Source organism: Cyprinus carpio, chromosome B5 (assembly GCF_018340385.1).
Source record: "Cyprinus carpio isolate SPL01 chromosome B5, ASM1834038v1, whole genome shotgun sequence".
In the NCBI taxonomy this organism is placed as follows: Eukaryota; Metazoa; Chordata; class Actinopteri; order Cypriniformes; family Cyprinidae; genus Cyprinus; species Cyprinus carpio.
Window position 1 is genome coordinate 8,387,994 of NC_056601.1, and position 26,678 is coordinate 8,414,671.

The 26,678-nt window shown below is 36.8% G+C and overlaps 1 protein-coding gene across 6 annotated transcripts; it reads right to left on the reverse strand.

Annotated features, from left to right (window-relative positions):
* Window positions 1–32: 32 nt before the first annotated feature.
* c2cd2l (c2cd2 like) lies at window positions 33–26,574 on the reverse strand. 6 transcript variants are annotated; one of them, XM_042724086.1, is made up of 15 exons: window positions 26,441–26,574; window positions 22,909–23,344; window positions 9,132–9,227; window positions 7,742–7,861; window positions 7,279–7,392; window positions 7,036–7,149; window positions 5,946–6,048; window positions 5,548–5,680; window positions 4,828–4,892; window positions 4,555–4,676; window positions 3,685–3,856; window positions 3,477–3,581; window positions 2,998–3,128; window positions 2,256–2,493; window positions 33–2,186 (listed from the first exon to the last, which is right to left on the reverse strand). In XM_042724086.1, the coding sequence occupies exons 2-15, from the start codon at window positions 23,269–23,271 to the stop codon at window positions 1,912–1,914; spliced, it is 2,151 nt and encodes a 716-aa protein (XP_042580020.1). In that variant the 5' UTR covers window positions 23,272–23,344; window positions 26,441–26,574; the 3' UTR covers window positions 33–1,911. The 6 variants fall into 6 exon arrangements, with proteins under 6 accessions (XP_042580020.1, XP_042580021.1, XP_042580018.1 ...); XM_042724087.1 differs by lacking the exon at window positions 26,441–26,574 and adding an exon at window positions 24,952–25,288 and having other exon boundaries at window positions 2,998–3,125; XM_042724084.1 differs by lacking the exon at window positions 26,441–26,574 and adding an exon at window positions 24,952–25,287.
* Between the last annotated feature and the right edge of the window lie 104 nt (window positions 26,575–26,678).

Here is a 26,678-nt window from a genome sequence, read left to right on the forward strand (position 1 = left end):
AACTTAACTGTAAAAAGGAAAATGAACAGGAATGGATTTTCAAAAATAATTTATTCAGAATAAATTAAACATCAAATTAACCACAATAACATAAAGCTCCGAATACCTTAGAAGGTTCACTGCCTTCGTTTTAGATTATTCGCGGTTATCATAACATTCTGGTCATATAACATTTTCAGGCTTTATGCTCCAGGAGTTACACTCACTATAGCAAACAAGCACATTTTCATTGATTTATGAACTGCAAGTCAACGTTTTGTAGCTAAGATGTTTTCCTGTAGTAATTAGAGTCTGTTAACTTGACAACCAGTTGACTTTTTTTCAGAGTTCTGATCACTTCAAATATTCGGTAGAACCGAAATGTGCACCGATCATATGTGATGGGGGACACCGCAAAATAGATTCCTTAAAGGGATAGTTCACCCAAAATGAGATTTGTATTAATTTACCCACTCTGAAGTTGTTTCAAACCTCTATGACTTTCTGTCGTGCAATACACAAAGATTTTATGCAGCCACTGCATGATGCATCTATGGTCCACAGAAAGTAAAACGTGGTGAATAACGCTAGAACTTTTTTTGTGAACTATACCTTCGACACGAATTACTAGTTTATCAGAAAAAAATAATATTAAAATGTTCTGCTCAATACTATAATAAAAGCCATCTATGGAAGAATAAAATCTATTTGTGTTTAAGTAAAGCGCGTGCGGATGCTCGCTCCTCTGGATACGTTTATTGCAACTAACGTTAAGTTAAATGAATAAAGAGGAAACGGGGTTGTATGTTACTGGGGTAACGCCTGTTTTGTTCAAAAAGCCATCTCTGACAGAAAAAATGAAATAGATAAAGTGATTAAACATATTTTTACCTTTTTTTTTTTAAGTAACGTAACGTTATCCCCTGAGGTTTGTTTTCACGTGGACCCTGAAAACAGCACTTTCTCCTGCAGATTCAGATTGATGTAACGTAAGCTCAAGAGGTTGTAGGTTTACAATAATTTGTGGTATAATATATACATATACACAGATGTACTGTATCCCTTTTGTCATGAGAAGGGCTTTTACTTTACAACCAAAAACACGAACGCAATTTAGTGAGATATGCCTACAGTAACTAATGAACGTTTCCGTTTTCTTAAACAAATAGAAACATCATTATAAAAGATTATTAAGCCACAATGAAAGTCAAACGTACCACTATTTAAAAATAGGGCATAACATCCCTTGATTTAAATGCTATAGCAACAGCAAAACGAGAACAAAGCTCACAGCATGTCTTAGCATATCACACTCTGGAAATACATTACCCCTAATGAGCTCAGGAGAAATAAATCAGTGCTGATAACAGTAAACGATACACAAACATGATAAAAACGACAGAAAAAGGGTTCCCCAGCATTGTAAACAATCAGATTAAGATCCAAAGTGCAACTGATGAAATAAAATAAATAAGAAAAACAACTCATAGCGTCAGTGTTGGAGGCATCAATAGTCATTGGTCTCTGTCGCCCCCTTGTGCTCAATAACCGCATGACACCCGTCCATTTTGAGTTTCTCAAGTTTGTTCGCTCATGATCACCCACAAAAGCAGCCTTTTCGTCAAATTAATTAGGTAAGCGATGCATTCAGAAATAGACCAGTCCTTTGATTTTCCACATTTTTTGGCGTCTTCCATCCTAAGAATAGCTTAATAGTAGATGAATGATGATGTTCAAGTCAAAAAAGAAACAAACACCAAAACAAGGCTGGCTTGCAGGGTCCAATGTGGTCTGAAGTATTACGTTAGACCCCTCGAGGTTGTGGACAATTAGTATATAACATAAGTAACATGAAATTTGGAGCCAATTCCACACTCATTTGACTGGTGCCCGCACCGTGTCTCTCCTACTCGTCATTTCTCTGTTTCTCCTTTAGTTATCTGTAGTGCTGGACCCTCCATTGGCTGTGCTGGATTTGCCCTTAGTCTTGGACGAGCGGAATGAAAAGCGTTTGATGAGGCGACGGGAGAAGCTTCCAGACTTTTTACGGCTGGTGGAGGAGCAGGAGGCTGTGGAGGACTCATTGTCCAGGTTTGAGACGTCCTCGTGGGACTGACTGAAACTGGGGTCTTTCTCTCTGTGTTTCCTGCGGAATAGTAGCTTGGTGCCACTGCGGAGGAATCCCACTAAAACAGAACATTCATGCACTTAAATGAAACCATAAAAAGACATTTAATGATGAACACATCAAAAATACATTCCAAAGAGGTTCACACCTTTGTGGTCTTTGAGGCTACGTGTTTCTAGTGCTCCGGTTGATCCCGTCTCTGACTCTGCGTCATCCACGGATGGTCGCTCGGACACATCAGACGGCGTAGTCTCATCTGTTTCCTGATGTGCGGATGCTCCGTGGTGGTTTGGGGCTCCGCTGGGAGAATGCGCCCCCTGTAGGGCTGCATCCATTGCTGCAGCATAGCCCACTGATAAGGCTGAGTCATCTTCAGTAAGGGGAACCTGAGGGAAAGACAGAAAATTAGTTTTAACACAGTGTTCCTCATGTACATGTGCTGCAGGCACAGCTGAGGAAGACGACATGTTGGCTGTGCGTTTGCAGAAGCGGCTCCACTGTCAGGTCAGACAGTGAATTTGAAACGGCAAACGGATCAGTATGTTCTGATGATTTTTGAGATGTGATATGAGATGACTGAGCTTGTGATGTAATTTAGATTCACAAACTTATAGATTACCATGTTTAAAAGGAAGTCAACATTAGGTAAATGTAACGTTTTTGTGTTATAATAGCCTAAAAGAGACAATTTCCCAGCCGAAAAATGTCCTTGTGAGAGTTACATCAACATTATGTAACGGAGAGAGATTACTAAACAAAGAAATTACCCTGGGGAAGCTCTAAAGAGACTGTTTTCGTGATCATTTCCCTAGACGCTTGCCTCACTGTAACCAAGATGCTTTTATGACACTGATTAGAAATGTTTGTTTACTTGATATTCAGGCTCTGACCTTTGACACCCCAGATATGATGAGAGTGCTGCGTTTAGTAGGTGTCTTCTTGGGTACCTTACTGGCCGACTCGGTTAGCTGCCGAATGGCTGTTTCTGCTACGGGATCCAGCCCATTTGGGAGGGTGCCTTCTGGTTGGAAATAGCACACAGACACAATCTTTCTAGTTATTCGTTCAAATTATACTGCAAAAAATGGAATTTATTTCTGTAATGACAAAGCTAAATTTTCAACCACCATTACTCCAGTCACATGATCCCTCAGAGATCATTCTAATATGCTGGTTTGGTGTTGAAAACAGTTGTGCTGCTCAATATTTTTGTAGGAACCATGATACATTTGTTTTCAGGATTCTTTAATTAATAAAAAGTTCAAAGCACATCATTTGTTTGAAATAGAAATCTTTTGTGAACATTCTAAATGTCTTTACTCTTAATCAATTTCATGCATCAAAAAAGAAATGTTAATGTGGAGCTCACTGCTGGGGGTAGGACTGGAACGGGTGCTCTGCGAGCTGTTTGTGAGCACGGTGGGAGTCTTTTCAGTCACCTCCACCTTTGAGGGAGACCTAGACGGAGAGTCTCCTGCAGTTACAGAGGAAGTAATAGGATAGGGTAAAACCGCCAAGTCACTTCGATGGTACTGGACGATGCAGACAGAATGGTAGTGTTCCTGAGTGAGCTTTACCTAGTTTGTGGTCCAGTTTTAGTCGTGACTGGATGGTGGTTACTGTGGTGACTATTGTGCCATCAGGCATGATGGTCCGATCCACGTCCACCTTCTTTGAGGGGGTGACCGAGGATCGCAGGGGAGTGGCATTCTGACATGCATGCACATCACTGGACTCCAAATACAACAGCTATGGAGGCAGAAACATAAGATCAGTACCTTAAACATAATTTTTTAAAAGAAATTTGAAATAGGGTTAATACAGCCACTGATACCTTCCTAAATCATTTTGTGCTGACTTTGCCTATGTGTTGACAAACACAACTATTATTCAGAGTTTAAATGTGTACCTGTAAGCACGTGTGTGTAACAAGTACTGGGTTAAATAAAGAAATAATTCAGTTATCGAGTTAATCAGAGATAAGGTGAGCATTCAATTCACAAGGCAGACCACTGAAATAAGATATGTTTTCTATTAAATAATTCACACTGACATTTAAAAGGGACTTATCAGAGTGTTCGGAAAGTGAACACAAGGTTGGCAAAAAACAAAAGTTACATTAACATTAAAATACATTTATAATGAATATAAATATACAGAATGATTTCTGAAGAATCATGTGACACTGATGACTGGCTAATGGCTGCTAAAAAGTCAGCTATACCATCACATGAATAAATTACATTTTAAAATATATTAAATAAAAAAAATATTAATTTTAAATTGTAATAATATTTCAGAATATTACCGTTTTACTCTGTTTTTATCAAACAGATGCAACTTTGGTGAGCAGAAAAGACTTCTTACCAAAAGATTAGTCTTACCATCCCCAAACTTTTGAAAGGTAGTGCATATAAAATCTGAATTCTACTTTACGCTGTCCTTACTTCTAATGTTACAGTTGCAGTTGGAGCCAGACCATGACCTGGTGCGATGGACAGTTTATGATGTCCATTAGGAATTCTCTTAGAGAGATCCAGTTGTAAGGAAGCACAACCAGGCAAAAACTCTGTCAAACAGGAAACAGAAAACAAATCAATCAACAGACAGACAGAATGGAGAATATCAGTCTTTAATCATCCACCAAAGCATCTGAAATCAATACATTTCTTATAGTGCTGGATGAACTATTGAATGATAGGCAGTGAAAAGTGACTCACGTTCTCCTTTGCTGTTCTTCTCCACAAGTCTTACTTTGAGTTCTTTGGTTTCTGGTCCTACTTCCCTAATTGATAAAAATAGACTTTGCTTTATCATACAAAATGCACACACAGAAAACTTTTATTTTGTAATACTGAACATTAGAGATGAGTGTCTTTTGTATTATTAAAAGACTGAATTGCCTTTAACAGTTGAAACTGGATTTTAGGTTATAAAACTGTTGTATACTATAGGTATTGTGGTAGACTAAATATCCCCTTTGGCCACACAGCAGCAATCTGTATACTGGCTATGAGAATTAAATTGGCATCACAGGAAGCAGTGATGTGTTGGGAATGGCTGTAATTAAATGTGCTAAACAGCTCTTTGTTTCTATGGGAGTTGGCTGCTGCATAAATTCACAGAGCCATTGGTGGAGCTTCACACCTTCATTCATGACAGAAGGGCTGCCATTATAAAACAGACTTTGATGAAAACACTCCATTGTGTCAAACCGAAGTGGTGAAGTTGACCTTTAAATGGAAGGTTTTACAAAATCCCACTGGATTATCAGTCTAGTCCTGCAGCACAGGGTTAAATGACTTACATGAACAAAAAGGACCCTGTCTAACCTTTCCTAGGAGTCAGACTAGTTTCAACCCACTCCATTTATTTTGTTTCATGTCTTTATGTTGTTCTATATCTACTTTACAGTAATGATGGCAGAATAGTGTGCTTACAGTTTGAAGTCGTCAGTCCAGTGCAGGGCTGCTCCAGGACTCGGGAAAGGAGTACGGAATCCGGTTCTCCGTTCAATGGAAGGAGTGTCCAGACTCAGCACACAACAAAGCTCTCCTACATGAGTCTGACATCCTGGAAAAGTAATTAACATAACCTGCATCATAAACTGCTCGCATCCAGAGTTAACATAAGATAATTCAAAAACTTTAAAAATATTACCCACTGCAAAATTTAACTCTTGTTATGTAAAGTGCCAACTGGCGTCAAATGAATATGAAACCAGCCTAATAAGACTATCTTACAAAACAGTAAACTAGCCATTCAAGCAAATCACTGAGTAGCTGAGTAGCACATTTGTAATTCTAACACGTTTTTAAGAATCATAATCATTCTATACCTTTTTTGACATTGGTTGCTTTGAGTTGGTGCACCAAAATCTGTCTAACAGGCGTGCTCTGAGATGGACAGTTCAGACCACCGATCTGCTTCTCCCTGGGAAACTGTAACAACAGAGAATGTTCATGTTTTATAACATGAAAGTAGCATGTTTTGAATTTTCCTTCCTCATTGTTGTTGACTTTAATTACATGTGTTGTATGTTTAGCACAGATACTCTGTATGTAATACTTCAAATACTCTCAACCAAAATATACAGTATCCACACACATCTGTCACACAGGGTTTCTGCAGGATTTTTTAAGGTATATGTAAGACTTTTTAAAGGCATTTTTAATACCAAGTAAAGAAAATGTAACAAATAATTTGAAAGGAACATATGTCGATATGTACCATTAGAAACACTTGAAAATACAATTTCTCACTAATCTCCAATAATTCTTAATTAATTTGACAAAAAATAAGACTTAAAAGTCTTAAACTATTTTGCTCCTAACCAACAGAATATGAAAATACCTTTAACAACATAGCAAAAAAGCGATGTTATTCCTCAGTTTGCCTTGTTTCCCACTGCATACGTCTACAAATTCTTAAATCGAGATACAGTTAATTGAAAATAAAAATGACATGAATATTTTTTTTTCTGTAAAACTGATAAAAATTAAACGAGTTCATGATTACAAAAGAATAAATGTTTTCCAGTGGACCAAAGATGACACATAATCAAACAAACTCAATCAATTTTGTTCAATTTCTCAGAAAACAAGCGTTTTCTTCATATCTTTATTTTGCATCTCAAGTAAATGAATCTTGTTTTAAGCATGTTTAAATATTTGTATTGGAAAACAAAACAAAAATACTGAGGAAGATATAGTTTTTTAGCAATGCATGCATCATTTAATACCGTGACCTTCTGCTCTGATTTAAGACCTTTCTAAGGCCTTCATTTGTGAAAGGGTGAATTCAGACATGTAAGACCTTTTCAAGGTCTGCAGGAACCTTGGTCATAGTGTTTCAAACACTCACCACACTGACCCTTTACACGGTCATAACCCCTACTGTGCGATATAGCAATCAATACTGGTATTTACCGCAGGGCTTGATACACAGGCTCTCAGGTTGAGGATCATGGCAGGGTGTGTTGTGTACAGTGTGTCCTCCACCAGCGCCGCAATCATTTCACAGTCCACTTCCATATCAGAGCCCTAAAGACAAAAACAAACAAAGATTTCAGATTATATGCATAGTTGCGAAAGCAGTTTCTTTTTATACCATTTATAATTTGTAATATATCACAAGGAACAAGACCAACTTGACCAAAACTACTCCCTTACCTCTTTCTGGACTCTTTGGCATGATGTTACAGTTAAAGAGAGATGAGGTTGCTTTGAAAAAGTCCAGGACACAAGGAGACCCTCTTCTTCCACTTCCTCAAGACAGACCTGCAACTACAGAAGTCCATACAGAACATATTAACTCCTATTTCATGCTGAATTTGCAAAAGTAATATATTCAACGATATCTGCTCCATTTTTTACCACCTAGATATGAAACATTAAACTATGGCACTGCGCATCAAGTGGTGTCGTTTGTTTGAGATGAGTATTGCATGCAATATTCATAGCCACTAAACCTCACAATCTACATTAAGCCATTGAGATGGGAAAAAAATGGGCAAACTGAGAGGCTCATTCATGTGAGCAGTGGCAGGAGACGTCAGACTAATGAAAGTTGAGTGTGCAGCTATGCAGACTGATGCAAACTCGCAGATGCAAATCCATTTCATTTGTATTTTACCTGGGCCTGCATGGGCTTCATTGTGATCTGGTAGGTATCCATGGAAACGGCTGCAGGTGACTGCTGAGTGACAGTCACTGGGAATGTTACGGTGCCAACTGAACAATTGCATTGCAGGACCTGGAAGAGGTTGAGGGTATGATTGACAAATAATGACTGAGTTGGACACAACATGGTATCTAAAAAACAGACAAAATATCCACTGAATGCAATTCAATAGGATGGATACATAAACCCTGATTTAAGAGTTTAAAACCTATTGATCCAAAAAATATTACATGCTAATGAATACTACTGCAAGGATGTGTGCACTATTACTGCTCTCAGAGAATATGCAGATGAACACAATGATGCTGAATGGCTGACACTCCAAAACAATTGTATTATTGTAAAAATTGTAAACATTTATTATTGTAATTACTTGCAATTATATGTCGAACATAAAATAATAACTAAATCATATTTAGACATACATACATTTTTTACATATACTGTTTAAAAGTTTGGGGTTGTAAGATTTTTAAACGTGTTTGAAAGAAGTTTCAAGGCTGTATTCCCTAGTATTTATATACATTAACACACACACACACACACACACACACGCACACATTTAAAATACATTCATTTCATACTAAGTATAGTTCAAAAAATTCAAATAACATATTTACATACATATTGCTTGAGAATTACTGATATATAAAAAATATAATTAAACTTTATTTGGAGCACTAGTGCACCAAGCACATTTTTTAATATTAAGCCTAAAATGTGTTTCAGTGTCACTACTGATGAGGATTGTATGATCTTTGAATAATATCGGTCTTTAAATGCAAGACATTTAAAGTGCATTAAGTACAAAATTAGTTGTTCCAGTTTAGCAGATTTTAAGTATACCAATTTAGTATATTAAAAGTTCAATTGCAGGGTATTTTTATTAAGTACATAAATATGTAAATGTATTTGTAGTGTACTTAGTATGAAATACATATTAGTATATTTATTTTTCACTTGGGTTTATTTGATCAAAAATTTAGTAAAAAGAGTAATATTGCATTATTACAATCAAAATAACTTTTTTCTATATTTTAACATGTAATTCGTGTGATAGCAAAGCAACATTTTTTAGTAGCCGTTACTGCAGTCCTTATTTATTAATTCCTTATTATCAATGTTAAAAACAAGTGTGTTGCTTTATATTTTTTGTGGAAACTGTGATACATTTTCTTTAGGATTTAGTTCAAAAGACCAGCATCTTTAGTAAGATTATAAATGTCTTTCTTTCTTTCTTTCTTTGCTTGGATATTTGCACATTTATTTTTTGTTAGATTGCCCAAACAAATTAGTAACCTTTATTTGGCATCTTTTTGGTGTCAAAGCTTTGACTGCTTACCATGCTGCGTACTGATTGGTCAGTGCAAATCACACGGTCAATGGATGCAGAAGTGGGGAGCTGAAGGCTGTCATCAAAGGTGATTTGAATGGAGCTCTGGGAAGAAATGGAGATTGTCAGTTAGTTCATCTGCACATAAATCAGTGAAGAAAAGGCATTTCTGGGTGCAATCCCTCTTCAGATATGTCTCCTGGACTAAATGTCTATTTGCATGTTTATATCAAGCAGCTAGATGATAGTGCATCCATAAATCTTTACAAAGCTTCAAAACAGAAATCCCAGCCACCTAGGGATAAATTAGCATGATAAACAGGCAAAGGAAGCACTGCAATATCATCTGCTTTACTTTCCCCACAATGCATCTCTTGCAATTATGCAAAGTGCAACTGCAGGAAAGAAAGACATAGAAAAATACTCCACTTTTAATTAAGAAATGCCATAAATCAATAAGCAATAAAAGTGAATGGAAATATAAAACACTCATCATTCCAGCTGAGCTGAAAAGAAAACAGGTTCCTCTATATATTAACTTCTTAATGATTTTGCTCACGTTTGGGCAATTATGTACTAATTACAGAGATTGAAGGGGTCATATGATGCAATTTCAAGTTTTCTTTTCGCTTTAGAGTGTTACAAGCTGTTTGTACATAGATAAGATCCCTAAAGTTGCAAAGACTAAAGTCTCAAACCCAAAGAGATATTCTTTATAGAACTTAAGACTCGTCCACGCCCTCCTAAAACACCTTTAAACACGCCCCCACATGTCTATGTCACTGTGTGGGAAGATTTGCATAACACCGCCCAAATGTTCATGCAAAGAAAGCACACAACTAGAAATCAGTGGTTAAAGGAGTTCACTTCCAGAATGAATATTCTGTCATCATTTACTTACCTACCACTTGTTCCAAATCTGTATGAGTATGAGTTTCACAAAAGAAGATATTTTGAAAAATGTTGGTATCCGAACAGTTGAGAACAGTATTTTTTTCCTACTATGGAAGTCAATGGTGCCCATCAACTGTTTGGATACCAACATTTTTCAAAATATCTTCTTTTGTGTTCAACATAAGAAAGAAACTCATGCATGTTTTGGAACAAGAGGAGGGTGAGTAAATGATGACAGAATTTTCATTCTGGAAGTGAACTACTCCTTTAAGTTGTACTTACAACACTGTTCTACAACAGTTCAACCCAAATATTCAGATGTGTGCAGCGCATTTTATGGAGGACTGTTTCCTGAAACTGGGAGAGTAGACTACAATGCCGGCTGTGGCACAAAGGTTGTTTCTATAAAGTGCGGCAATTCCAACTTTGCAAGAACAGCCTGGCACTTCTGACACACAGTCTGTAAGTACGTTTTCATATTTAATTTTTTTTTTTGCCACTGATGATTCAAATGCTAGTTTCTCCGAACCCAAAAGCAGACATGGTTTTATGTTTATGCGGCGCGATATGCAACGCAATGTGTAAAAAGAAAGTATAAGCCATTATAATCAGTAAGTATGTCCCCACTGGATGCAACAAATGCCTCGTTTGTAAACACACAAAATAATGATCTTTGCAGCAATGTCATATGAGCCCTTTAATACAAACAACATGCATTCTGTCTCTCTTCAATCACGCACACATATATACCTAAGCACACACATTCAAAACTATCTCTAGCCAAAAAAATTTGTCAGCGAATAGCATACTCAGGATATGACATCATTCTGTCCAGGCGAACATGGCAGACTGCCATGACGACAAGCTGCCAATGTACCTATTTGAGCCAGACTTCCACAGTTCACAAATGGAGAACAAGCAACAAACATTGCACATCAGAACTCCAGGTAGAAACACACTAATCTAATATAAGCTTGTAAAACACCCAAATAAAGATCATGATGAGAGCAACGGCCTCTGATCACATTAAAAGAAAACCTCTGAAAGTGACAGGATATTGCAGCAGGGCAGAAACCTTGGCCAAGTGTGATTGGCAAGAGAGAAGTGTGGTAATGGAAAAGACTGAGCATAATCACAACACTGTGTGGAGAACACTGACTTATGCTGCTGCGACTGTTGCTGTCATTGATGGACACAACAAGGGAAACTATTGCTGTAGCTTTCTTCTAAAATGATTTCATGTACTGTCTGTGAGACAAGGTGAGGGTGTGTAAGTAATTATGCTTTTCATCATTACAATTAACACAAATGATGCTCGGACTAGAAGATGCCATAATGAATCTGTAACAGCAAGAGAATATATAATTAAGGCTGAAGATGACAAGCCTGATGCATGAGAGAAACGCCATCCAGAAGCTGAAGTAAACAGATATGAAGCTTACTCTACAATTACCATAAAATCATAACTTGGAGAACCACTTAAAAACGTGTAATTGTCCTTCTGATAATATGACTCGGCCATGGTGTTACCTCTGTATTTTAATAGTCAATTCATTTTTACTTAATTTGGAGAATTAACCACAGTAAGTAAGTAAGTAAATAAATAAATAAATGTTAAGAATTCTGGAGAATTTTTTGTAATTTTTAAAGAAGAGTTCCATGTCAATATTGCATTTAAAATCATTTTGTGGTGTATATATGAAGGTGTCAGAGATTTTAAACATCTTTGGAAGGCATTTTTTTTCCTTTTCATGCATCCTAAAAATACACATATATTTAATTTACTACTTTCTGCATAATTTGACAACATTATTTCTAGATTTAAAATAGCACAATGTCAATATCTTTAGCTTTAGCTAGTAATCATTTTTGCTCAGTAAATAATAAAAATTGGGGTTAGGTATTTTTTTAAACTTATTTATTCGTATTTATTTGATGGATTTTCATATTTATGATATGGATTTGGGACAAAAGTAAAACAAACAAATAAAAACAACTATACATAAATAGGCCGTTTAAATGTGCCCTTTATTTAAAAGGGACAAAAATCTGTTAGTTTGAATGAAAATCCACTCATGGAACAAATGGAAAGTAAAAGCATAAAATACTGGAAGGTTTAGCTTTCATTCATGAATGACAGATAAAAGGATTTTGTCCAACAACATACCAAACTCTTGGTATGTAACAGTTGTGTAACTACTTGTCTTTAGACCATTAATGTGAAAGTACATTCTCATGGGGCAAAACCCTTGAGTTAAAGGGTCACAGTTCATTTCAATGCAAAATGAACAAGGTGTAAATACTCACAGAGTAAAACACAAATGTATATCTCAGAGAGTAAGATTTTAAGTACCTCCGAGCTTTGAAATTAGAGGAGCTCAGCATAATTGACTTAGGTTTTCTCTCTCTCTTTGTAGCTCAGCCAATGGGATGAGAGGACATGTTTGACTAGGTAGCTTTTACTGGCTCATCCCCTGAGCTCTTGGAGAGGAGGAAGAGAAAACACAAATCCCCTACCGTACTGGCATATGTTCTTTCATACACATCTTTCCATCCTACACGGATACACAAGCATGACGATGTGTGTGTTAGTGTGTTCATACAGGCAACACTTGGTCATTTAAATGCATTTAAATGGTTGACTGGATGCAATGTTAACATCAGCCAACTATATGGATAAAACTATGAATGCATGAAAAGTATGATAATACTTAATCATACTTGATTAGAATGAATAGAAATGAGTATGTGTGTGAATTGTTTTAATATGATTATTGAAGGGGAGGGCTTTAGTTTCTGCCATGCAAGAAAAAAAATCTCAAAAAAATCTATATCTCATATTCTTTCATAATCATTTTATAGTCAAGAGAAAGTGCAATATTACTTATTTATAACAACTACTAGTTCAGTTTTGATTTTCCTTAATATTGCATGCTTAAATGTTGGCCACCTTGATGTGTTTTTATGGAGTGTGACACTGAGAAGAACCACAAAGCAATCTGATTCAAATGTGTGCTGATGTAGAAGCTGATGGTTTTACATTAAAACACGTCTTTCTAATTCTCTCCTCAGCAAAGTATCACCACAATTCATGTCATTTCCATACAGAGACAAATCCTTGTCATTTACATTACACATTTGCATGATCATCTGTGCTCTTCCACAACATCATGCTGTGATCGACACATTTGACACGGGCTATTACCAACTACAAACAGACACGTGCACTCAGACCAGGGAGGGCCAGAATAAGAATATAAGTGCTCTGTTAAATTGGGAATACACCTTTGTTTTGAACATCAAATCTCCAAAAGAGTACTGAGGTTTGATTTATATTTACACAACTGCATGACCCCTGAAAATTAATTTCTAGGGGGAAAACTGCACATCCAACTACATAACAGAGGAAAAAAGCTTGTTCTGTCCTGTGCAGCAGCAGTTTGCACAGATTCCATCAGTGAAATCAGCATCCATAATGAAAAAAAAGGGCACAGTCAAGCATTTAAACAAAATCACCACACATTCCACTTTGGCCACGTCAGTTTGCATTTTCAACATAAGTGAAACTTATAAAGATCGTGCAGAATGCATGTTTGAGATAACTGTCATAAGAGAAATAACTGATATGCCTTAACTGTGTTCAGGGTGCACCTGTGGTCTGACAGGTTGGAGTGTTGGGCAATGTTCCCCATCTGATATTAGTGAAAAATATTTGGCAAACTCTCCAGTTTGTATTTGCACTCTGGAGAGCGTCAAAGGTTTCTATTTGCAATGTGTTTTTGCAGTGTTGAGCAATGTAGCCAATAATGACATATCTGTTGATTTCCTGAATATAAAGGCCAATCAGAGATGTGCTTCAAACAGAATCTACTCAACTCTCATAACGCCTGCGTTTTTGTTCATTGCCAAGTTTGACATGCCTGCTCATCTTCTCATTGTAATAAACAAAGTGTAGACATGATGTAAATAAGAGATCCAATGTGCACTGTAGCAAACTTCATTGATTATAATGGAATGTGCTTTATAGAATATATATGTAACACCCATTAACTGTTTTGTGTGTTTTCATTCCCCATGTGCTCAGTGTGACCTAGTTTTCCCTCGTGTCTGATTGTGTCATTCTGTTCACCAGTGTTATATTAATTATCCTCATTTGTGTTTGTACTTAAGCTCTAGTCTGTTCTGTTTGCCTTTGTCCTTGGAAGACTGTGTTGGATGTTACCTCTCTTGGATTACCTTTTCCCCTGTGGATTTGGAATAAACTACTTTTTGAATTTATCATCTTTGTTGTGATGTTTTTTTTGTTTGTTATGTATCTTGGATTTATTGCTCCCCTGTGGATTTGGAATATATATATATATATAGATATATATATATATATATATATATATATATATATATATATATATACAGAGACAATATATATATATATATATTTGTATATTTTTATATATGTGTTTGGGCTCCATAACTGGAATTTGCTTGGGGCCCCCAAATCAAAGTCCAACCCAGGTATCCATAATCAGACCAGTTCTAGCGATTGATCGCAATTTAATTCCTCTATTAAAAAACAAAAAACAAATAGGATTTTTGCTTTTGGAACTGTTGCACTTTATAAAGTGGTATGCAAATCCAAGTAAGGCATAAGTCCATATGTCAAGAGTATAATTGTGCTAGTAATACAGTTAAAATATATGGCTGTAAAACCACGGTTCAGCTGTTCAAGCAACTCTTATAGAGAACACCACCTGGCAAGTGAGCTTCAGGTCATTTGAGCTTGAGACCCCTGCTATAGAGAACATGGTATATGGTGTATGTGTTCCTCCTCTCATTCTTGTAAATTAAGATATTATTTTAACATGGTAGTGTGCTAATCTTAGTCAGGCCCTTAATAGTTCATTGGTGTGTGTGCTTGTCACAAAAAGAGGGCATGTGTGCAACTGTATGTGGATGTCAGAGTGTGTTCCTAGACACATTAATATAATGTCACTTTGAGTTTGAGCCACCCTGTCTTGAATCCCCCTTTGGACTCTTCACATGTACCACAACAACCATTTGAACCAACTAAAAATATCCTTCTTTAAGGCACCATGACGCAACTTGACGACAAAACTAAGGATCCAATGATTCCTTGGGGCAAATCTAAATTACTGGCTGCCAACAACTTAAGGCAGTGCAATGCTATTTCAAAATAAAGTACAATAGAGGAACACTGTCATGCACAAACTTTGCTGCAAGCCTTGTAATAGTCCCTTAGTGTCGATCGTAACATTTTATTGGTATATGTAGGGTTTGCTGCTCTGTAAGCCAATATGAAGCAAGGTAAGACTTACTTAATCCTTACATTCTTCAGAATTAATGAGAAAACCAGCACAAACAAAAAGAGCACTTGTTTTATTTTCATTCTGAGTCATGGAAAAACCCTAATGGTAATTAAATTCAGTGCTTATTTTCTTGTCTGTCCACCAGAAAAAAAATAGAAGGGTGATAGCAAGACAGAAATAAGCAAACTAGTTTGACCTTGAGCCCTGTGTGTGCATGTGCAGTCATTGTGCTATTCTGCGCACTGCAGGCATGATAATGTGCCATCATACCATTCCATCATATGCACAGATGCGACACACACACTCTTTTTAATACAGATGATGCTGACACTGACACACATGCCTGGAGGCCTGTGCCATGTTGGCAACAGCTAAACTCTCAGAACATTGACGATATCAGACAGGCCAGCTGGGAGAGCAAGAGACATGAAAAAACTCAATCTCATATGTGCCCATATGACCATATGATTATATGTGCCCATGGCAAATGCCCTTCTTTAGTGGCCACGTGATGACCATTTGTAGACCATGTTCAACATGCATTCTTTGTAACTACATGACTCAATGAAATGGACAACTGAAATGCTATTTGGAGGCATACAGGTACACTACCATTCAAAAGTTTGGTCTCTGTCAATTTTTTTAAGACTATTAGACAGTAATGATGCTTAGTATTTTGTTGAAATCATGATTTATTCAGGATTCTTTGCTGGATAGAAAGTGTTTACTGTCACTTTTGGTCAATACGCATCCATGCTGAAAAAAAGAATACATTAAAGCCTGGTTCAGACTACATGACTTTTGCTCAATTTTGGCATAATATGCTTGACCTAGGGTGTCATGGGGATTCGTTAATGACAATGGGACGGGGCACAATGACAGCACGCAAGTCATTAAAGATGGCAAGTGGTGAATGGTCGTGTAGTCTCTTATTGTTTATTGTACACAACAAGATTTAAGGAGACAAAATCACATAATCTGATGCAATGACTGTCATAACAAAAAAAAAAAAAAAAAAAATTAAAAAAAATTAAAGTATAGTCTGAACCCTCTATAAAAAGAAAAATCCTTCTGACCCCAGACTTTAGTGTAAAGATTAGTGCACAGTTGTAAATTAAGATATAATAAACTTTGACCTCTGGCCTTAAGGTAGCTGGTCTGTATGTGTCTTATTATATTAAGACAATATTTTAATAAATTAAAATATTATTAATTCATTACATGTATTATTTTGCTCAATAATAAATCAGTTTTGTTCTTTGATTTGTTTTTCCCAAAAATGTGCATAAAACTTAAAATTAATGTGAAAAAAAGAAAAGAAAATACACTCAGTCATTGTATATTTTAAAAACAACCAGAGAGAACAACATTTATATTTAATATGCAATATGTAATTCGGTACAATGAGGGTGTACATTCGCACACAACTGGAGAAATCAAAGCAAAGTTAACTTTCCCCAGACATTCAAGAGTGTACTAACTACCAAGAAGTTTCTGTAAATCCTGTCAGAGTGACAAATTAAACTGATAACTTTGAAAAGTTATCCAAGTCATCCTAGATCAAAAAGCTGTGTGCTTTTTTATACCATGTTTATTAGCAAGTAGTGTACTCGGTTGTGTGTATGTATGTGTGTACAATCTCAGAGGACGTCCTTCTATTGTTATTGCCACATATAACCAGCTGTGCAGATCCCCCCCAGCCAAATCCCTGGATTACTAGAGGGAGTTTGTGTGTGTGTGTGTGTGTGTGTGTGTGTGTGTGTGTGTGTGTGTTGGGTGAGAAAGAAAAAGTAAAGAACAAACAAAGGATAAAGCCTCTTAGCAGTCCTCACACATCACAGAAATGTAGCCTGAAACTAACTAAATATGACCAGAATTGCAGCAAGCTATTCTTTATTCCCACTGCAGCTGAGTAAGCAAAATCTCACTGACATCAAGGTTTCTCTGGGGTGCTGGTAGAGTAATATCAATCAATCAATCCATTTGTTTACTTGTTTTAGGCCTCTGCCACCTAGGTTGATTCATATAGAAACAGATTCACACATTGTGTGCAGTGTCAAAACTGATCAACATGATCAAACCCTTGATACATCATCTTCCCTATAATCCTAGCCTTATAGACAGTCCAACAGCAATCCCACTTTCTCTGTAACAGTCAGAGAACTGATAATCAGATTAAAATCCCACCGCATGTGAAATGATGCAGAGGAGATTAACCAGTGGTCAATGGCTGGTTAATCCTCCTAGTAGGAAGTTATCTGGAGACCTTCATATTAACGATCATAATTAAAAAGTTGAAATGTTCCATCTGGATGAATAAAACTCTCATTGGTGCAGTGGTTTTCGTGCACTTCCCACTTAATGCCTCAGGCAACCACAAACACATATGCACCGAGCCCCGAACCAGACTTTTCCCCCTTCCTTAAGCAGCTGCTATACTGTTATGAAGACCTCGCTGAATTACATTACTAGCTATCAAAATCTCATCTTACTTTTTATTGCCAAACAAATATCAGCACCTGCACCAAATGGGACTCTGAATAAAACTAAGGTGCTTTTTTCCACCATGAGTATGAGCTCCATTTTCTCTTATATAATACTATATTAGCCATAAAGTATGACATATTCAAACTTTTTTGCCTTTTCTTCAGATTTTAAAAAATGTGTTTTCTAAGGGTTAAATAAACTGTTCCATTTTTAAAAAATGATTTTTCAATTATTACATAATATGTCAGGCTACAGGGTTAGATACATATTTACAGCATAGTTTTGTTACAGTAAATAAAAAATAATTGGTCACACTTTATTTTAAGGTCCAATTCTCGTTATTAATAAACCAGTAACTATGACTTTTGCTTCAATAAACTCCTAATTTGCTGCTTATTAATACTTAGTAAGGTAGTTGTTAATTTAGGTATTGAGAAGGGATGTTTAATAGCTAATAGTGAAAATTGGTCCACATACTAAAGTGTTACCTAATAATTGGTCATGAACTGCATTAATTATTAGATTAACTCTTTCCCCGTCAGCATTTTTGAAAAAAAGTTGCCAGCCACTGCCAGCAATTTTGATGATTTTCACAAAAATTTGATGGCCTACGGTATATTTTGCTGTATGAATATTTGAATATGCAAAAAAATTATAATAATAATTGCGAAATATGCAAAAAAATGTTTTATTCTACATTAAAGCATTCTTTTTTTTATCAACACTTGAAAATAATTTTGAACAAAAAGGTGAGAAAATCTAATTTTTATCAAAAACTACATCTAGATTATATTCAGTATGATTATCAAAGCATAAATTCAGTAAATCCCTTCCATCAACACCTCCGAAGCTTGCACAGCCGTATACCACTTCCTGGATCATCATTTTACTCCATAACTTTATGCAGTTTTCATTTATATGCTGTCTATTGCTGATGATCACATCATTTATCATATGCATCTGTCATATGCCATATGCAAGAGATCACTAGTTTTTCCATCCTGTTCATGTGTGTTTTTGTTCGGGAGGTTTTGTGCTCGTTCAGAAGATGTGTAATAGTGCCCCCGAGTGTATTACAGTGAATACACGAAAAGCCGTATAAACTCGTCACGTCACTGGCGATGAAGCGTTGTCTTCTAAATGACAAGATAACTTGTCAATAGCAGGGAAAGAGTTAATAAGCACAAACAGTCAGAATGTTTAACAGATGGAAATACAGAATGAGAGACGTTGACTCTCTCTTCTCCTTCATCTCCAACCTGAGAGGTGGTCGTCATGGCTAGGGCTGGAACCATGGTGCTTGTTTTTCATGTTGCTGTGTCAACAGATGGCTTCAGTGCTTCAGAGGGGCAGAGCGAAAGTTGCTCAATCTCTTTTGCTCTAGATCCAAGCATTCACAAAAAACACCTCGCAAGCACTGGAACAACCCCTCTGGCAGGTTTTTCAGGTCAGAAGAACTTGATATGAGTGGATTGGGGTGTCAATGACCTGGCATGCTGAAAAAGCAAATATCCGGTCTGCTTGGAAACAAGATTCTAGATCAAAGCTTCCAAAATGGAAACTTCTCCCCAAAGCCCAATCTAACACAGGAATATTTAACTAGCACACGGAGGTCACCTCTAAGGGAGAGTCACGTGACTAACATTTCACGGCACCATAAATTCCCACAGAAGATCCCGGTTATTGCATATTAAACTGAAATGCCTAGTTGAACACTGACACCTATGTTACTTTTCTTGCTAATCCAAAAGGTCTTTAAATTCAGAGTTGTTCCATTCCCTGACCACTTTTAAATTGGAGCCAGTTAACTGTCTCCCCTCTGTTAGCCAACCCTCTCTCTTCCTACATTATAATCACAGACATTAAAACTATCAGATGAATAGAGAAACGGTTTCTTTTCATAAAAGGTAAAATCATTAAAATGGAGAAGAACAAATAAAGCATGACAGTCTTTTCGATAGAGCTTCCTTTACGGTCTACTGCTTTGTATAATTGAAAGAAAATTTACAGGAGTTAAATTGAACTCAACAGTGTGCTACTGTGTGAAAGGTTCTGGGCTATGAACAGATACTGAAAACAGATGCAGTTTGGAAACAGATGGAGGGTTTGGAAAGACGTCTGGTAAATATTCCAAATTAAAAGGCACAAGGTCACAAATTTTGCAAGCAAAAAAGGTCCCTTTTCCATTGTCAGTAGTATAGTAATGCATGAAGCAACGCTTCAAAACTGACTTCCAAATCTGTGTGAGGACATGTTTCACCCTTACATGAAATTCCAGACTGCACAGATTCCTATTGAAATGACTGGATTTAGCCTGGGAAATTAAGCCAAACAATGGTAAATGTGACCACACCTATGGTATCAACTTGATAGATCAGCTATCAAGAATCTATGATGTAGTCTGACGAACTTTGGGAAGAACTGTATGACAAAAACATTACACTCCTATTTTTAATTAGCTCGATTCACACAACCACACACAACGCACCAATATAACCTGTATGTTTACATGCATACCTGAAACTATCATCCCACACTTATAACCTGAATGTTTACAGTCATGAAACTATAATTCCCTAAGCGTTTTAATGGAGGCTGCACCTTCCATACCATGATCATGAAACCACAAATAAACGTTTTGCATAAACTTAAAAATCAAGAACAGAACCATGCTAGTCATAACCTGTGCCAGATCCATTGAAAAAATGGTGTGAATTTATTCTTGAAATCTAAAAACCACACGCAGTGACACATTACATCAACTCCTATGACTCACTCCCACATTGGGATTCTAAACGGTAAAGACATTCATTATGAAAAGTCCTTACTTCAGGACTCCCTGATACAGAGTCTGCAGAATCGTTGCACTTCGCAGCATTTTTGGATCAGCTGGCCGCATTACAGTCAGCGCTGCAGTTATGCCACACAGCCAAAACACACTTAAAGTAAACAGCTAACTAATAAATGGCTATTTATTAGCCTCGGCCTCCTCTCTTTTCCCAGAGAAGCCAACTGACTGTGAAGACATTTAAGATAAAGGGACAGCAATTGCATAACTGCATTCTGTAGCCTTCCCTCCCCCCACTTTGATAACCTGAAAAAATAACTAGGTTGCTGAACTGGCACAACTATCGGCTGGAGACCTCGGTAAGGAAATGAGATGAAAGGATTTTCTCTTACCCCCGACTTTCTATATAGCCCAGGTGCAAAGTTCACTGTATTGAAGTTTAAATCCCTTGAAAGCTTTAATTTGCTGTAAAACCCGACTGGAACTGCCTGTTGGGTGAAAATGCCATTTCTACATTCTGCTCATATCTCATCAGACTAAATATGCAGATAGTCATCACTTAAAACGATGGCGAGTCCTCTGATGGACTGATCTTCAAAGACTTCTAAAAGCATTTTTTTCACAATTCAGCCTGACCTCACTGAGAAAAGTGTCTAGAGAGGGGATGGAAGGACATCGTTCATTTTTTCTAAGTACACCTACCGGGCAGACTGAGCTTTGATACAGACACAGATCAAATACAGTTAGAGTTAAATATAGGAATGGAGACCTTTACACAACTCACCAGTCCTCAAACACACTCTTAAACAGACGAAGGGCTACAGAGGGAACCAGTTGTTAAAGAGACCTTTAACCTAGTTGTGTGATCTGTGTTTTTTTTTTCTTTCTAAAATTAGAGTAATATACATTGATTGTGGAACTGCAGAGTATCTGATTGGACATGAGATAATGAGCTGATCACAAAAAATAATCAACATAAATATGCTGTACTATAATTAGTAGTTTATGTAATGTAACAATATATTACATTTAATTTATATTACATTACAGGCTATTGGCGTTGACAATTATTAATGTTAAACACATTTGTTCTACTTAATATTTTTGAGGAAACTGTTCTTTTTTCAGGATTCTTTTATGAATAGAAAGTTTAAATGAACAGCATTTATTTGACATAGTATTTTTCTTAACAATGTAAAAGTCTTTAATGTCACTTGATAAATTTAATTAGTCTTCTTTGCTGAATAAAAGTATTTTAAAAAACCTTACTGACCCTGACTGTGGAAAGTAATTAGACAGTCTTTTCCTTGTACAAGGGACTTAAGAAATTCTTTCCACACATTAATATCTACAGGGTAATTTGTTGACTGATTTCTTCATATGTTCAGATAGAAAGAAGCTTTCATTTTGGCATTTCTATGGATATTATATGAATTTTTCTTTTCTTTTCGAAAACGCATTGATTCACTACAGGAGGCCTTTATTCACCCCCCGGAGCCATGTGAGGCATGTTTTAATATGGATGGATGCACTTTATTTGACTACTTTTGGACTGTTGAACAAAAAACACCAACCCCTGCCATTATAAATCTTGGAAGAGCAAGAAATGTTTTTAATTTAACTCAGATTGGAGAAGAAAGTCATATACACCTAGGATGCCTTGAGGGTGAGTAAAACATGGGCTAATTTGATTTTTTTGGGTGAAATAACCCTTTAATGTTAGCAATGTGGATAAAAACATGCATACAGCTAATGCATGTGAGAATAACAGACAGTTGCCGGAAAAAGTAATCTTTCAATTTAACGGGTATCGTGAAAGTTCGCCTCTTAAATATAAAACCAGTGCACGTAGGCAATAAGTGTGTCACATTTTCAGCAAAATCTTGGCATTTAAGATCATCTGGAAAATACTCTCATTTACACTGATTAGCTAAGGAAAAATAAGTGCAAATTTGGTTCCATGAGAGAAACCCCAGAGGAGACAGTAGACTGAGGCCTGTCATGTGTAAAACTCACTGCAGAGCAGATTTTCTGGGAGGAGAGAGAAAGTGTGTGGTTGTTACACAAGAACCTGCGTCCCCTGACACTCTCACATCCACACATTCACTAACCAGTAGCCAGGCCATGATATTAAGCCCACACACACTCGCATAGCCTAAAAATACTCTTACACATGTATAAACATGCGTGGAGCAATGAAAACACATGCTTATGTATATACAAACCCTCCTACATATGTTTCTACACCGTATTGTCCCAAAACAAATGGAATTTTGCTCCAGATTGTACTCACCCCTTGCCTGCAGGCCTGTTCGTTGAGCGCCCGGACCCAGGCTCTGTGCCAGTGCTCCCTGAACGACTTGAACGCAAAAAGCGAGGACAAAAGACCTTTGACACCCGCTTCAGTGTCACTCCCTGCCCCGTCTCGCCCCAGCCTCAGCCTCAGGAGGGAACCCCACACACCGCCTGTCAGTGTCTGGTGGGTGAGACTCAAGGGCAGCTGCCACGGGGTCTCCCTCTTGCCTTGGACCCTCGTGCACCACCTAAGGCGAAGCAACGGCAGTGAGAACTGAACGAGCCAGGCTAATACGACCAGCAGCGAGGCGCAGAAGAGCGCCACCTGAACCAGCCAGCTCACGTCCTGGAAAGTCGTCATCTCCCTAATCACTGTTCACTTAAGTCTCATGTTTATGAAGGGTTGAAAATCTTGACTCATGAAGGTTGGTACTCTGGGGAAAGGGAGAGAAAAGCAGAGTAAGTTGAGTGGAATAGCCATGCAGGAAAGACAAAACATGTTAACAACATCTCATTGGAACAGCGAGATCTTAAAGGGACCGTTGACTCGAAAATGAAAATTCTGTCATCATTTACTCAACCTAATGTTGTTCCGAACCCTTAAGGGGACATTCATACAGAATGCTTCTTGCTTTTAAAAATGGGAGACGCGAGACAATAAAAACACAAGGTCCAGAAATGCGTTTTTATCATGCCATCATGCATGAGATTCTGTAAAAAGACATGAGACATGAGCACGTCCATTTAGCATGTAATGTAGAAAAACAACCGAAAAGGAAAACACAGTGGAACGCAAAAATGTGTGAATATGTGAACAGCCCCTAAGTTTTTTTTTTCTTTTACAAAAAAAAGGTGTTAGACGGCATGTTTGGGAGTCACTGATAGCAGGGATGGTTCACGCAGAGACACAGAGCAGTTGAAAGAAAAAAAGGCAAGGTCTTAAGAAAAATGTGAATTTTTTTTTAACTTGAGCACCTCTCGCTATTGTCAAATATGTGCATCTAGTGCATGATTAAATAGAAAAACAATGGAAAAACTGTGCAGTTGAATGCAAAAACATATTCTGTGTGAATGGCCCCTTTCTTGATTGCTGTTCTCTTTTTATGTTCTAAGGAAAAAAGAAAGTCAGATGTGTTTGGAACAACATAAGGGTGAAAATAATGACAAAATGTAATTTTTTTGGTGAACTCTACTTTTCAAAAAAGGTCAAATTCATGAAAATCTGCTATTGTTTCTTTTCTTTTACATATATATATATATATATATTATATTCTTGGAAAATGTTTTTTTATAAAAAAATTTTCAAGTGTGGGGAGATTTTATATAGAATATGTTGTTTTTTTTTCATATCAACACTTTTTTTTGTTGTGTTTTTTTTTTGTGTTGTGTAATATTGTTATAAACATGTATGTATGTGTATGTATGTATGTATGTATACACACACACACACGACAGTGGACTAATTTTACTGCACAATGACGACTGTCGTTAAAACTTTAATTATTTGCGACCAAACTATGGTTACCATAGTAACCTTTTTGCAAAGGTTGCAAAGACTTGTTCTTATCAAAGAGATCTACAATGTTTCGTGTTAGTACTACCACCTGTGTTTAAAAGTTTAAGCAGTTAAGCAAACTGACTAAGCATTTCGGTGAAAGTGTGACATACAATGCCTGTCCTGAAACCGGAGAAGTGCACAACTTCTTCCAGAAAACTCAGATCGGTTGCAGAGTGAAGTCCTGTGTGAAGCCTGACTCATACAAACCCGCTCCGATTCTGTCACATTACTGCCAGTCCAGGGTGTTCTGGGTCAGTGCAGCACTGCGAAATAGCTCATCATGACCCATCTAGCGATTCATTTCATTTCCCTTCTTCTTGACAGCTAATCTAAGCTTGTATGCAATAATGGTGCTCATACCAAATTATGCATGTATACGTCCCCCTCACAAGTCAACGATGAACAAAAATGCTGGACGCGCATACATGACGCCGAAGGTAAATCCAGTATTAAAAAAAAAAAAAAACAGGTAGGAAATATTACCGATCAGATGAGAAACACCGTCTTGGGACGCTGACTAGCTACAGATCACCAGCTCAATGTCTACATCATGTCTTCGTAATTTCAGCACCAGTCTTCAGGTCCGAACATCTTTTACGATCAACCCTAAATTGATCGGTACATGGCCTCCGTCTCGGGAATCTTTAGCGTGCTATATGAAACCACACATTTATAATATCCTGCGCTGTCAACTCAAGAGAAAATGTTCCCCCTCCCACCGTCGGTGACGGATGGTCTGTAATGGTAATGCGCAGAAACAGGACAGTCGAGCTGTCAAATAGTGTGGCAACACAAACACACACCGCGTACGCACTCACGTATTTAAAGAGACACGCACACCCGCTTGACCTGAAACTGCGCATGCGCAGTGCGCACATTCCCTGTCTGCGTGCAACAAAGTGCACTAGCTGTCGCTGATGTTTATGAGGATTTACATTAGGTCATAAACATAAGAATGTTATGTTCCTTTTGTCATCGCTTTTAGGATACAAGTATTGCATTTATTTTGTGTTTTGGCCAAATTTTTCTAATTCTATATTAGGCAACTTCTGTATTAGCCAACATTGTGTTTGTGTTTTTTTTTTTTTTTTTTTGGTTATTCTCTTCATATTACATTTAGAATTATTCTATTACTATTGTAGCAAAATGTTACATTCGTGATATACATTTTCAAAGATAATATGAATATAAATACATTTGATAAATATATAATATATATTCAAATATTTATATTTTCAAGAAAGATGGTGATATATAGATACATATTTGTATTCTTAAAAAATTCAAAGTCTGCTTGTAATAATCTTCTATATGTTAGAAATTATATTAAAATTCATAAAATTTTATAAAATACTTAAACACAATCATATAATATGCTTTAATATGCTTTCATTTATTTCAGTGAATTGTAATGTATTAATGTTCATGTTTTGTAACAATCTTATCATATTTTGTGTATTGTCTTTATGTTTGTAAATGTTGTGAACACTGTTGTAAAAAACATAGGGTTATTATATGATATTATAATAGAGTGAGCATAACCTTTGATGACAGTCATATCCCTGTTCCAATGTCTTGTCTGAGTTCTTGTAATACATGTTTAATCAAATATAAGATTTCAGCATTGCTTTTTTTTTCAGCCTTTATTCCTTAACTAAGATGCATGAGCTTAATACATTTTAAGGCAACTATTTAAATGTCACAAAACATAATTGTTGATTCAAGCGACCGAATCAGAATGTTTCAAGCTAAAAATGAGACCTTTAACATACTATTCATATTGTTTCCGGTTGTGTTACGTCTGCAAAGGTTCGACTGAAAACAAGATGATAGCAAATATATTTACGTATTTCTCTGATAAAGACCTACCTGATCACTACTGTGTGTTTAGCAGTATTGCGCTTCGAAGCTTTTACTGTCTTACCGACACCTTATGAGAGTATAATAAGCAAGTTGTTTCAATGTAACTTACCCAGTCGGCGGACGGATTATGTTGACGGAAGTAGACGTGGATTTTGTGATGAGATCAGAGCCATCCTTTACAGTAAACTGATACATCTATCACATTTTGACGTCAAAGAAGCTTACGTGTAACTAGTAACTCATAACCTGAACCGGTGCCTATTTGGCCAGGATTCTTTTTATCGCTTGACTGTAATTTACCCGATCTTATGAAAGTCTAGCCGTCATCATAAAGCCAATGAACTGCC

Excerpts from the sequence above, each read along its gene's own strand:
- c2cd2l (XM_042724086.1), bottom strand. The coding sequence starts at position 23,271 with ATGACGACTTTCCAGGACGTGAGCTGGCTGGTTCAGGTGGCGCTCTTC. Across the intron at positions 7,862-9,131 it reads ACCAATCAGTACGCAGCATG|GTCCTGCAATGCAATTGTTC; the intron begins GTAAGCAGTCAA and ends AACCTCTTCCAG. Across the intron at positions 6,049-7,035 it reads CCTGTGTATCAAGCCCTGCG|TTTCCCAGGGAGAAGCAGAT; the intron begins GTAAATACCAGT and ends CTGTTGTTACAG.